Genomic DNA, 15434 nt, shown 5'->3' on the forward strand with positions numbered 1-15434 from the left:
TGGAGTATCCATTGCATTTATAATATCCAAATGCAATAAATATTCATCTAAATGTATAACAAAGCATAATTAGGAGTTCGGTAGCTCATACCTGTGTGGATTACTCGTTGTAAAGTTACAGAATGGTCCGTAAGTCTAACCAGGTCCTTGAATTATGTTTTAACATTACTTAAGTTTTAGATGTTATTCTATGGTTCTTATCATGCCAAACGAGATTTGCAACTAACCCTAGTTAAAATCATAGCAATATGGATTCCCGTGTTAAACATAGCAACAGTAACAATATAGGGTAATCTAAATGGGTGTCAAATTAGATAGAAATATATGTAAAAAGTGTAAGCATTGCAAAATATTACTTAATGCTGATTGTGCATTATCAACGAGTTATGATGACATAATAATAATAATAATAACAATAATAATAATAATAATAATAATAACCATCATAGCTATGCCATGATAAATTTGCAATAAATAAAAAATTCCACAATGTATATATCGATACTTCAATTATGTACATAAAAGATTCAGAACTTTTTATTCATTCAAATAAAATTCAGTGGTTAAGATCAAAAAGACAAAATGAAGAACAGGATAAATAATTACAAACAATAAACACGGGTTCGTTACAGACATCGACAAAACAAAGAGTTCATAAGGTCTTAAGCAGGCCATTATTGAACAAAGTTCAACGGTCAGTGCACATTACAATTGAATTTGCTGAACCAATAGGTACAAGAATCGTAGTTGGAATGCTGAATTCCTTACCAGTTTTTGATGTCTAGTTCGTATTGATTTCACTTTGTGTCCCAGTATCATCGTCACATTCCGTGTAATAGATTTTGCTATATGTTGCGACGGCACAGATGTTGCAGTCTTATTTAACTATGTGCGTTTCCTTTGTGAAATATGTTCAGAATTATCAACCTCAGATTACAAATTGTATTCTTTACCTCTGATACTCTAATTAGTACCACATGTTTCTACTTTAACGGTTGCAGCAACTTTCAGAAGAGGTTCCCCGTGATTCCTGGATATGCGGGTTATTATATTGCAACGAAAATCGTGTCAAGGTAGACTTCTATGAAGTCTAAATTCATTTCGCAAAATCAAAACTGTCAAACATAATACATTATATCTGACCAGCGGATAAAAATAATCCCTAAATTGTTATATTCCTCTCCACTCCAAATGTACTTTGCCTGTTTTCTACAGAACATTCGGAATGTAGTGATGTGGCTCATTGTTGGACAGTGTTAATCACGCTGGCACGGAAATAATTGGAGATATCCAACCAGATCGATTCTGTAAACATTTAAAGAAACAATTAAAATAAAAAGTGCATGATACCAGAGTGAATTGCAAATATTTCGCAATGTTAATCTCTCTGACATTATTCTCTCTCTCTCTCTCTCTCTCTCTCTCTCTCTATCTCTCGATTGATCGATCGATTGATCGATTGATCGAGCGCCCCGGTCGCCAAGTGACTAGAGCGTCCGCCTCGATTGTGGGAGGTCGCTTTTTGAATCCAACCCGAGTAATACCAAAGACTTATACAAAAGTGGTACTAGCAGCTGCATCTCTAGGCGCTCAGGATGAAGAGGTCAGTGCTAGGACTGGTCGGCCTGATGTCAGGATAGTGTGACTGAGTGAGACACCACACTTAATCTCTGCGGAATGATGCCACAATGCTAGACACCAATATAAACTGGCACATGCAGACATAGTAGCGATATGATTGATAAATTGTTAAACCTACGTTAAAAATCCAAATTACACACACACACAATCACACACTCTCACTAACTCACTATATCGCTCTCTCACGCACACACTCATACAGACATGCAGATAGATAGATAGATAGATCGATAGATAGATACATAGATAGATACTAATCTCTGAATAACATACCCATGGTTTACTGTGGAAATTACTGATGTTGATGAAGTTTGAACTTCTTTTTTATTGTATCAAGGCACAAGCCGTTTATCCCTCTTTCTCTCGCAATACGTCGAATATATGAATCAAATGTAATTATGATAACATTAATTTTGTACAATTTTGACTGCTATACTGATTTCTTCAGATATTTATATTACATTTTAAATCAGTAACTATATGACCAAGGATCATAATTCCCACCCTCGGCCCCATAATGAGTCTTGGGAAAATATTATGCTAAATAAAGCTCTTTTTGAAGACCCCCCCCACCACCAAATGAATTTGATTAGTTATGATATTTTACATTGATATTTTGCACATTTTTGAAGCACTACTGCCAATATCATCTATAAAAGTTATCGACTTTACACATTTTCAAGTCAGCTAAACCCATATATATCGGCATACAGACATAATATAAGGCATGCCAACTAAATTCAAAAGTAAGCTGATATTTATCATGTTGTCATATCACTTACCTTCATTGGTTTCAATCTTTAAACACAGCTTCAGTCCACAAAAGGTGAAGGTTTTCTTCATGTTACAAAACCCATACCGTTATACGTGTATGTCTCGGCATCTACAGGCAGAATAATTTTACAAACAGAATAATGAATAAATAATACCGAATTTGTTATCAATACAAAAGGTCCTGTCGGATGACATTGTTTCTTAAAAAGCCAGCCCAATTCGATTTGAAGGATTATTTTGGAACACAATAACTCTGTTCTGACATAAATTAAAATCCTCAGTAAATGCTCTGTTCGAGATTAAAAACACAACTCGAATAATTTCATATCAATACCTTTGTAACAAGCAAAACTGTATACATCACATGAAATATTCTGATTTTATTTTATTTAAGCTGCGATTTGTACTGCCACACCTCAAAGATGCCTTCGTCCTCACTTGTTCGTATTTTATTATTTTACGGCGTCATTAGTCATGTAATTATTTAAATATTACAAAATAGCAAATTATGATATGGGTATTTGACATACAATAACACAATATGCATGTAAAATATATGTTATAAATAGGACCATCCGTAGTGTATACGTGCAATATTTAGCATGATGCATAGTTTTTTATTTCTTATTTCGCATGAACGTCAAATAATATGTCAAATACTTATTTTGTGCTCTGTTCGCTAGAAAGTGTTTGATTTATATCTTAGTTTTGTCGTCTCTGACTGAGACACATTCTAAATGATCTTTCCACATGAGATGGTAGTGCAATAACGGTATAATGCACTATTGCGTTTGCAATATTTATTAAATTATATTTTATTTTTGTGTTGTATACTTCACATTAATGCCCTAAAATAATACGCAAAGTGCTTCATGTATATATCACAATAAATGTATGTCCATGAAGATAATTTAAATTCGATGTTTGAGTTTGGTATAGGACACTCACTTACATTAATACGAATAAAAAATTATAAAGCCATTATAGAATGAGGTCATGCTAAGAAGTCAAATGCAGGAGATATATCTGCTAATTTTAAACTAATTGCTATTCCTCTGTTTGGAATGATTTCATATAATTAAATGAATATCAAATTTGTATGGTAAGTACTAACTTTCTATGTTGTATGTTATCTTATTTCATTTGTTCCCTTGGCTAGACACAAATACACATACTTTTAATTGGTGATCGTCCAAGACTGATATCAAGTTGTTTAACAAATGCACACAATACTGTTAAGAACTAGGTCGGATAATTTTTAATTCGTTAGACTTTGGAAAGTAACTTGTTTTCAGTTTAATTTTTAACCGAAAACCTTTTTGACCTCTTAAGGTTAATCGTATAATATGCATAATTCACTATTCCAAATTTAAAAGAAATAAACAGTGATAAATACCAATACTAGAGGTAGACACCAAAACCAATAAGCAAAACAAGATTATAAATGCAAACCTGAAATAGCGTCTTCATTATCAGTCATCCCAGCTGACGTGTCTGTATCATCTGTACGATATCAATATACACTAACTATAAAATTGGTTTGGTGTTTATCTTTTTCAAACAAATGAATTACTAAATCATAAAAAGGCAAAATGATGAAATAGGTTGTACTTCACAACAGTAAGCAAATTTGGAAAATAAATTAGTGATCATTTTTTGCACGGTTCTTATATAAATATGTGATGTGATTTTTATTTTTAACGTAGCTTTAACAATTTTTCAGTCATATCGCTATGATGTCCGCAATGTGGCAGTTTATAGTGATGTCTAGCACTGGGGCATCAGGCCGCAGACATGTAGCATGATGTCCCACCCAGTCACATTATCCTGACACCATGCCGACCAGTCCTAACCCTAACCTCTTAATGCTGAACGCCAAGCGAGGCAGCTGTTAGTACCATTTTTTAAGTCTCTTGTATGACTCGGCCGGGGATCGAACCCACGACCTCCCGCATCCGAGGCGGACGCTCTAACCACTAGGCCACCGGAGCGGTTTCTTATATAAATATAAGTATCATCTAAGTATCGTCTTCTTTAGCCGACCAGAAACTTTTACTTCAAATCTCATCTATCAGAATAGTCCAAAATACCAATTATAAATATGTTGGAACAATATTAGTCTGCTGAACCATCTTTGCTGTGACAAAATCAACACCTGCTATGCACTATTCGATTAATTAGATTTGAACGTATATGTACCAGACTAAATTCAATATCTTTCAAATCGAACATGGACAGTATTGTTGTACATTATCAGTCTCATTTATACTCATTTATATATATATATATATATATATATATATATATATATATATATATATATATATATATATATATATATATATATATATATATATATATATATATATATATGAATAAATCTATGTGCCTGATGTTACATGGAAAAATTAATTAATGTAACAGAAGATCATAAAAATATCCATGCCTAATTACGTCAAGTGCTTTCTCAGCATCTTTATGGATTCTCTTCAAGTGCATACATCATTCGAGAAATTAAAGGAATGACGTTATTACCTGAAGAGCATCCATGCATCCATAAAGATGATGCGAAAGCGATTGAAGGAAGAAAGCATGGATATTTGTTATTTTGTTTTATTAAGTAATATATATATATATATATATATATATATATATATATATATATATATATATATATATATATATATATATATATATAGATAGATAGATAGATAGATAGATAGATAGATAGATAATTTCACCTCTAACATGATTTTAAAAAATATATCTGTCCCTGTAATGTAAGAATTAAGTTGTATCGAAATAATGTTATTTTGCCGTTATTTATTATTGGTGACGATGTGCACTTTGTTCTCTCGGCATCAAATTTAGCAGAGAATCATACATCTTTACTACGTTTCCAACGGTGTTAATGACGTTCTAGAAACAGTAATATTACGTACAAATTAATTGAGATATTCATTGAATACCGATGAAACACATGAATACAAATAAGCCTGAATTGAAACTTTGATTCAAATACAAGAGCAAATGTATGTAATAGATAAGTAAATAAAAATATATTCAATCTGTGTAGTATATGTAGAACATGAGAAATATTTTGAATATCAAATCGCATTCAGAGCCTGGCATTTATCTGTATACAAACATAAGTACATATTCTGTCAAATTCTAAGTTTGATAGGAGTGTTTCTGAATAAAGTTAGTAATCCACACGTGTATACACGTGTATTGATGTGAGCGTGACTAGACAGATTTTTTACTTACCATCATTGTTATCTCTGTGTACCATAACTGTCATCTCCTTCCATGCATCATTGACAATCTGTCTGTCTCGAAACTGCAATGAGTGCTCTAGACGGTACAACTGGCTTTGGAGTTTTGTATTTTCTATATGAATGAATCAAAGTACTGTATCATGACAAAGGAGAATATAAATTTTTCATTAAATGAATGTTTAAAAATAAATAAGGTAACGTGGATATGGTTTTGATAATCTTCTGAACTATTCATATCCTTCTTAATATTTGTGTAACCTCACAAATATATTGCTATTTAATTTATAATTAGCGACGTTTCTACTAGCCTAAAGTAAAAACTAGAGATCCATGATAGATCGATTTTGTTGCATTCGTTATAAAATACAATATATACAGTTGTACTGTTATACCACTTAAAGATGAACATTTCATTCCTCTATAAATAGCTAAAGAGACAGACATACCGTTAGAGAGAGGAAATATACTTGGTTTTAAGAGAGATCTATCCTTCAATCTGTAGAGCGATAGGCAGATGTAGGAAAATCCAATTAAATTGTATTGTCTGCTTTAATGATAAGTGCTATCGATCTTTTTATATATTATTTATAGATAAATCGAGAGAGACAGACAGACAGTAAGACAGAAAGTGACAGAGACCTTCTCTATCGACTGACGAAAACCATTTAATTTTCTCTAGTAATGGTTGGTAGAAGGCTGTGAGGGTTTTTGATAACAAGATTGACAATACAACTGTCATGGGGATCATATTGGTCATTAGATGACTTACATGTGCATTGAATAGACACCGCTAGGAGACTTTTTGAGACAACTCCTGTTAACAGTACCTTGTGTTCTTTAGGAGATTTAGAAAATGATTGCCATGGTGGACATATTGTTTTTCAAAGCAGCAATTATTTTCCTTGTTACTTGTTTATATTAGGACCAACTAGACACAATAAAAGTTCTATTAGTGAAACAAGATGGCAACTGTGGCGGCGGTCTTAGCTATCTGAGAGGCACAACGTTCATTTACAAAAACTAAACATAATTAGATGCCTTGCAGTGAAAATCTCTTGTCAATGTCTTTCCATTCAGCATGACTAGCGATAACAAACTTACTTTGATGAATGGTGTGGTAGTTACACTCATTGTCTGAGCTGCACCATTTTCATTTAGAACCAGGTAGGCCATGCTATGTAAAGTTTCACCGCAGTCCCCGAATTAATTTTACGAAGAGTATTATCAACAAACATGTGCTAACGGATGGACGAACGGACCAGAGTCAATATGCCACGCCATGTTCTCTGTTTGTCTATTAACATCAGAGCTAAATATCGATGAATTAATGAATTAGGAATCAAAATAATAAACTACTGCCGTGTTTTAAGGCATAAAAGGTAATCACACATAGATCATCTATTTAATAACTATAGCTTGAGCTATCAGGATGAAATTCATGGGAACTATGACTCTGAAACGGCAGCGGCACTTGCGCATTTGTGGAAAGATACTTAGTATTTACATCCTGACTATTAAAACATTCATTCAATGATAATGTAGATGTATGCACACTTCATTACATAACTTGTTTGTATCGTACCAAAATAAACAAGTTGTTATAGATTTTAAATTTTCGAGCACATAATCTAATTAACATATGATGTTCAACAACGTAACCCTTGATATATCGTGTTTGTAATCATAATTTTAGCTGATCTGTAAGATACATGTTTGAGATTTAAATCTCAAAGACAGAAATTTAGTTGTTTTAGTATGTTCACTGCGATTCAAACAGGCTATACGCAACAAACATTAGAAATACCTGAGGCATGTTTTTTCTAACGTTGTAATAAACAACATGCATCACCGGTAACTTATGTTACTATTCATTACTTTTCTTGATCAAAGAAATGGCACTCTTTTGCCCACCAAATCATTTAGGTGATGCAGTCATACTAGCCTTTCAGTTTCCTAATGTATTTCTTTACTTCGTTTCTTGAGTATCACGCGCATATATATATATATATATATATATATATATATATATATATATATATATATATATATATATATACATATAATAGTTGTTTGAAAGTGGTATTTGTAAATATTAAAATGTTTTATCTGATAGGTTTCCCATTACATTACAAACACGTTCAAGAAATTGAATGATTCCTCCAAAGCATTTTCAGTAATCAGAATTACAGATTTAGAACTTTCACAACAACGTAACAACAAAGTAAATACCTTTTCTTAAAGCGTGTAAGTCTGTTGATAACCGGTTATGAGAATCGAACATGCTCTTGAAAAAATCTGAATCCAAATTGATGTTGTTCACTATTTGAAGCTTCTGGTTCAGATTTCTCTCACGCAATTCACGATCTGAAAGTAAACACTGCTTGATACAAACTAACCATACATCAATGCAAAGTGTGGCTGTTCGGGAAAACTAAAACTGCCTTATCACAACCATAACTAAACCACAAACTGTAGTTCTGGAAAAAGTCACTTGCGTGTGAATTATGCTTTTATATGTCTAACTGTAGTATATTTCCTTGTTGAGACAAGTTAACCCTTTAGCACTAAATTTTCTTCTGGATGAAAGACATATCGAGAAGACTAGCGATTGTCAGTGATATTAAAACTTGTCGAGAAAATAAACTTTATTAGAAATTGTATAATTTTCTTCTAAATTGCATCACTTACAAATAAAGAGTTTGGAACATATTGTCTAGTGATTGATTATTTCCTTCATACACCAAACTCATTCAAGGCCTTGAAATGAGCATGATATACTCAAAGTAGTCATAGCCTCATTTAAACTGACACAGGCAACAATAAAACAAAGTATAATACAAAATGCATGAGAGTAAATTACAAACATTTTGAAACCATTTTAATAATCACTGTTTTGCAAAAAAAATATGTTTAAAACTATAGATTTTATTTAGGGGTATTGCAGATAGTCATAAATAATCTGATCGCGATGTAAAATTGCCCAGCTTTTTATGCTTCAATATGAGCATTTCTAATGTGACGACATATTTTTTCTATCGACAATAATTTCAAATCTAAACCTAATAATATAGTAATGTGTTTTATATGTATGACTGCATACAACTCTTTGAAGAGAAGGTACGTTAACAAATGTTTACATCGTCATCAAAGATGCATGATTTCCGTATAAAACTGGACCATATAAATAAGTTCTGTTTAAAAAGAAACTTTGTCATTGTAAAAGAACGAGATTACAATTTATCACCTTCAATGAAAATTATATTTAGTTGATGTTTATAACTTTATTTCTCACTTCAGCTATTGTATATATAAACCAAACGTGTCTGTGTGCCTGTATGTGTACATAACAAAGCCAGAAGACACTTTTACCATTTCAAACAGTTACTTCCCAGTTTGTAAGTACTTATGAAAAGACAGGAGTATCAGTTAGAGGCACAGTAAAGGACAAGGCTCATACCACATTTAATATGCCTACTATATTTTATGAAAGCTCACTGCTGTCTTTTGGAGGTACAACAGTGTTAATCAGAATTTAGAATATTTCTTTATACACTACGAATATTTTAAAAATTCATATCTACTTTCTCCAGAGTTATTAGGTTAAAAATATGGTTTTCTAGTCAGAATAGTTATATGAAAGAGTTCAGTTTAGAAGCAAACCTGTTGACTCAGTTACACTTTGAAGAGTCTGCATTTCCATGGGGTGTTCCACCACTTTTGCAACTATGGAAAAAATGTTTACTACAATTAGAATGACCTATGATAATTATATTTCAGCATAATTATACTTGATTCAGTCAGGAATAATTTAGGACCTGTTTGAGTTTACATTAATAAAAATATATGTTTTTATATAATTTAAGTAACATATTTATCTGATATGTATTTTAAGAACTGTTTAAATAAAAAAATATTAGCATATTAATATCGTTCTATTTCTAGATTTCTTTCAGCAAATATCTTGTCATGTGATGCGATATCTGCCTTGCAAGGCGCGTTCAAGTAAAATAATATGAAGTAATGTACTTGATGTTTAATTAAAGTGTACAATTGTATTGTAAACACGTGTTGAAATTTTGAATATTATTACCTGCCAATTTCTAAAATATTTATTATACTTAATACATGTGTATTTATGACATGGTATTTGCTACTAATTCGGTACTACATTTCTCAGATAGGCACGAGATGTTCTTACCTACCTCATAAGTGCAATCTTGTCAAATCATAATAAGGTAATGACTTTCAGTATTAAATTTTTGTAATTAAACTATAATAAGTGAATACAAAACTTAATTTCTGTGAATCCGATAGATTCAATTCAATATAAGGAAAACACACACACACACACACACACACACACACACACACACATATATATTAGTTGCTTCCCCTGAATCTATGAACGTGGACTCAGGAAATGTTTGAAGATATACTGACAATTTAATAAGAGTGTGTGTGATTTGGATTTGAAACGTACTTTTATAAATTTTTAGTCGTTTCCCAGTGATGTATGTGTGGCAATTTATAGTGATGTTTAACACTGGGGCATCATGCCACAAACATGTAGCATGTTATCCCACCCAGTCACATTATCCTTTCACCAGACCGACTAGTTATAATACTAACCTCTTAATTATGGACGCCTAGCGATGAAACTGCGTCCTCCATCATCATAGGGTGACGCTCAAGCTATTCGGAGCGGTCCATTTTAATAAGAATGAGTGATACTATATAAAGCATTGTGTTTTGTGCAGCGTGACTTTGCTTCAATAATAAAATGCATTTATCAGACTCTACCATTACCTATGTTACACCAATGTGCGTTCTTCATCAAAATACTTGAAAAGCAACCGAAATCAGTAAAATGATTGAAATCCTAAAATGCACGCTAGAGTTTTGTGAACATTTAAAATAAAGCACGAATTAACCAATAAGTTTAAAAACCAATCATAATAAAGAAATTACCTAACTTTTTTTTTCTCCGCATGTACCATATAAAGGCGATGACAAGAACAATACTCAGCACAAACAAAACTGAAATGATCGCTACAAACATCGCATGGTCCTTGTTTTCTGTATCCGACTGTGGTGGAGCTAAATAAACAAAATATTTCTCATAAATTACAAGAACTAAAATATAACTTGGAAATAAAAAGGGAATTTGCTTATATTTTGATCTTTTAAATTATTAACTTGGCATATATACGAAAAACGTAATAATGTGAGCATCATTATTTAAACTGAAATGTAGTGAGAAACCATATTTAAATATTATGTAAGATAGGTTTTCCTACGGATTTACTGCTTTCCGTCAGCATTTTCCTAAGGCTGTTGCTTCGGCATCTATACAGATATACAGTTTGCTTCTTAACAAAAGCTACTGTTGCAGTAATAACTGGTGATCTTACATTTCGTATTAAAGAACCGTGAGATCGAACAGATCGTGGAATATGGTTTCTTAGACTGTGTGGTGATCTAATATCATAGGTCAATATGATGTGTACTTTTCATACCTGTCGAAGTAGACAAGCCCAGCCCTCAAATGAATTTTACTCTAGCAATTGAAAGGTCTACATTAATGTTTGAAATGATAATAAAACGATTTCTAACTCAATTCTGACATCGTTCCCTTTTGAGATCTTGCTTGTTGCTTGTTTTCTCGATCATCAGGTTCGTTACGTTTTGGTCTTTTTTCCATGACCGAATAAACTTTGTCAAAATTATATTTTGTGTCAGGTTTTTTTCGGCGATAATGGTTGATGAGCAATGGGACATTAACACATGTTAATGCCAACATTTATTTACATCCAAAGTCGAAACATCTAGCCATAAAGCAGAATAGAAAATTCATAAACGACGCTCGATATTTATGGAGTGTAGTTTCAAATAAAGTAACGCAAAGTTCCCATGCCGTACCCTTAAGCATCTTTGCTTGTCTAAATTATGGAGAAAAAATTAATTTGTTTGGGCTATCGTGAGATATCATTTATAGTGACCTGCTGTTTTCAGCACAATACTTAGTTATTATTTTTGACATAGCACAGTATTTTGTTTCGTTTCAGTTTGGGATTTTAAGAAAGTGCCTGTGCCTCATTTTATTTATTTAATAAATGTGTATTCGAACGAAATTTACCACTTTAGCATTCATAATTAAGTACAGAAAATATGTGATGTTATTACCATACAAGCAGTTGAAACTGCCACTATCAGTTCCTTTATTAATATAATGTTTCCAAGTTCAATCGAATCACAAGTTTCATAAGTGAATGTAAACTTATACCGTATAATTACTAATTACATTAGGTACGGAAGTTTGGCAAGGTATGCAGACATTGTTTCATAATTGTCAAATTGTGTGAATCTGGCATTTGAAGGGCAATATTTTGCTATAGTCGTTTAACATGAGATCGGTCTGAGAAGATGATGGTGATCGTCCTCGTCACACTGTATCACCTACACACTTCCGTTTGGTTGTAAATAAATATGCAAAACCGGTTAAAATAAATACGTCAATTCAAAAAACCCTTTAAGTCAGGAAGATCTTCATTCAACAACATGTTTCTGTCTGAGGAGAAAATGGAAACTGCTGTGCAAAGGTCAGTCTGATTCCCAATATGACAGTGCGTAATTGGTCCTTGTGGGCAGCAGAACACGTGTTCAGCATTCCATGAAGAATTGACTTTCAAGTAACTTTCATTGCTCTGCAAAGACATATAAACATTGACACACAAAAGCTGTATAGCTATAACGACTATAGAATTATGGTACCAAGAAAGACGCTATATAGATAGAATAGCGCTTAGGAAATAACATTGCAAGTGTTTGCTTCAATAATACAATGTAAACAAATTATCATCAGTGATGGAGTTATATACACTGGAATTCGTAATTCACGCATCATTAGTTTCATTCTTGAAAGTTGAAAGGAAAAGCGTGGGTAAAATCGTGAAAGATCTAATTACTATAGTACAGCCGATTCAAGCAAGATAAATGTGTAATACCTCTTTTATTTACGAAGACTTCTAAGATAAAAATATATGCGTAATGTAAATGTTGAAACTGCATAAAGTCATGATATCTCACAGATTAGAGCTAGGCGTCTTTATTGCTTATCGATTCTTATTTTCTCAAAATGTTTCCTTTTTATTATTTAAAACCGCAATGTTTTCGAATGGTTTACTTATTACATATGATATTATTGGTGGTATTCTGGTACAAAATTTTGAAAGCTATACCACAGGTTCTCGTATTCCTAAAATTCTCCATTCTGTCAAAAACGGTGGTCTTCCACAAGGATTTGCTGAACAAGACAAGATACTTCTAGAATGATTTTTAATAGCTGGTTTACATTCGCGTTTTGGTGTGTCTGTGAAAAAAAGACAAAGCGTAGTTAAACTATTTAAATTGAAAAAGAACTTAAAAATAGAAAGTCAGTTGAAGTATTCTAAGAAAATTAACAGCAATCGTCCACTGCTAAAGTGCTTTAAATACATATTTAGTTCAATATTTATCTTACAAATACAACTCTAATAATTGCTGACATATACAGAGTGATGTTACTACTGCTTTTATACTAGTTAGGCTTTTATTATCATACATTCTGTTACATCTTTTACACTAAATAAATTCATACAAATGAGAATACAAATTCATTTGAGCAAAATGGGGATTTTGGCCCAAGTAAGTAAGTTTGACACGAAGATTAATGCTTCAGATTTATACCCTTTTACAGAGAAAAGTTTTGAATTTTTATTAATATATTATTTTTAACTCACTAAGATATATTAGGAATTATGTAATATACTGAAAACAATCCATACCAAATCATACCATAGCTGGCTTTATACGGGAACTTTAACAGCTCCATCTACTTCCTTTGAATGAAACAAATTCCTTTCCCCACCAGCAAAAATTTGACCAATTTGTTCATTTTCTTAATACTATCGTGTGAACACATTATACCCCTAATATAATTTAATATTTAAGTTGAATAATGACTTTACCCCCTTCCAAAATACTACAATCACAACACTACCCTCTCACCTTTCACTAACTGGTAGGTATTACAAAACTTCAAAAGTTTTAAGTGGTCAGTGATACACAATCATATAGGTAATTGATAAAAACACATAAACATTTAAGCTCAAATACGATCTAAAACAGATTACGTATTATAGTGTAATTAAAAATATGAAAAGCAGTTGACACATTTTTATGTTTCAACCCACTTGCATCATGCCCCTTCTTTCATTACCACTTGATGCCAGAAGTTAAGAAATGTAATGTAATGCAATTATGCAAAAAAGACCGAATATAATAATACATTTATAGAAAGAAGGGTTTCCTTTCAAATTCCCATTTTCAGTCTTTATAAAACTATTACAAAGCAAAAGTCTCTTCAATTAAAACAATTTTATAAGATGTATGGTCTCATTTCAGATACATGTGCAAATAATACCGATACTGAAACGAATTCATGATTTTGTCAGAATAGATTTTCTGCAAGAAGATGAGCTTGGGACATATTGAGGTGTGTATTTTTATAAGCACCTATGTCTTCGTTTCAATATAAGTGAATGAAGGGATTCGTATCTGTTTTTGGAAATTATATTATGACAAATTTAAAGTATTACAATAATACACACCATAAACAGTTACAAAAATTGTCTGCACATTTTCCGTTTCTTCTTCGGCTAATTTTGGGTATAAAGTATAATCCCCTGTATCGAGGGAGGACAAGTTTTTCAAAAGGATATTCGTTATTCCTTTCCGCTCAACTCTTCCCTCGTACAAATGTGCTACGTGAAATCCCGTGGACTCTGAATGATAACAAATCAGTGTTGTTTTATTGTAGTACCAATGGAGTTGCCTTATTATTTCGTTTTCTCCTTTGGAAAAACTCCATATCAGAAGTTTGTCTTGACCTTCACAGCACGAAATGGACAATGATTCTGTAGTCCACATGAGGCCTAAATTGGACAAAGAGAATACGTATGTGAAAATATTAAATGTTCCATAATGAGATTATATTCTAATGTAGTCTGATGTAGATATAGATTTCCTATACAATTAAAAAAAATTGTCTATAAGCTCCAAGTATAATTAATACATGCGGCGAAATCATTCTAATGTATAAAGGGCAATTCATTTCGTACATAAAGGACATGCTGGTTCTCTTATGTTTCTGGTGCAAAGTAGATAATAACACTAATAAACATCAATCACAACTCGGTCACTTTATTCGAAAGGACATTCACTCTTTTATCTTCGTAAATTATACTTAACTATGGGATACAAAAATGTATTATGCAATGCAAATTATCAAATGAGTGCGTAAATGGAATTCACTTTTCAAGTCTACATTGATTCCAGTGAAAATATGTACTTTTTCCATGGAGTGATACAGGTACATAAGTATTCTGTGATCTACACTACACGTCTGCATCTGACACTACTGGGGTTCCATCAGTAACTTAACAGTATCAGCGAAGTCGCAAAAATTTCCAACACGGTAAGCTCACCTTTATAAATTAATAACGGTACTTAACAGCATGAAATCTGTTCCTTGAGTTCATTACGGGAAAAAAAGATTTCTCCGAGAACGATATTATACCAAATTTGTTTATACTTTTGATGTCACTGAGTTATATTTGCGTATTATTAAGAGGAAAAATAATATGTATAATATAGATATTGCGCGCTTTAAAACGAGACATTGCAATGGTAAGTGTGCGCTAT

General features: G+C 32.2%; 1 protein-coding gene across 4 annotated transcripts in view; it reads right to left on the reverse strand.

The window, feature by feature from the left end:
* Positions 1-496: 496 nt before the first annotated feature.
* Positions 497-15434, reverse strand: part of LOC149770160 (uncharacterized) — an 81467-nt gene continuing 66529 nt past the window's right edge. For 3 of the 4 annotated variants that reach the window (XM_089949301.1, XM_089949299.1, XM_089949302.1), the window contains exons 3-12: positions 14342-14665; positions 12932-13062; positions 12220-12397; positions 10662-10790; positions 9354-9416; positions 7923-8057; positions 5683-5805; positions 3868-3918; positions 2424-2524; positions 497-1305 (exon numbers count right to left, since the gene is read on the reverse strand). In XM_089949301.1, coding sequence (XP_089805427.1) covers positions 2481-2524; positions 3868-3918; positions 5683-5805; positions 7923-8057; positions 9354-9416; positions 10662-10790; positions 12220-12397; positions 12932-13062; positions 14342-14665 — 1178 coding nt within the window. In that variant the 3' untranslated portion in view covers positions 497-1305; positions 2424-2480. The remainder of the gene's footprint in view (positions 1306-2423; positions 2525-3867; positions 3919-5682; positions 5806-7922; positions 8058-9353; positions 9417-10661; positions 10791-12219; positions 12398-12931; positions 13063-14341; positions 14666-15434) is intronic. The other variant, XM_089949303.1, reaches the window with a different exon arrangement.

This window comes from Sinohyriopsis cumingii, unplaced genomic scaffold (genome assembly GCF_028554795.1).
Source record: "Sinohyriopsis cumingii isolate HCF-2022 unplaced genomic scaffold, ASM2855479v2 utg002588l, whole genome shotgun sequence".
In the NCBI taxonomy this organism is placed as follows: domain Eukaryota; kingdom Metazoa; phylum Mollusca; class Bivalvia; order Unionida; family Unionidae; genus Sinohyriopsis; species Sinohyriopsis cumingii.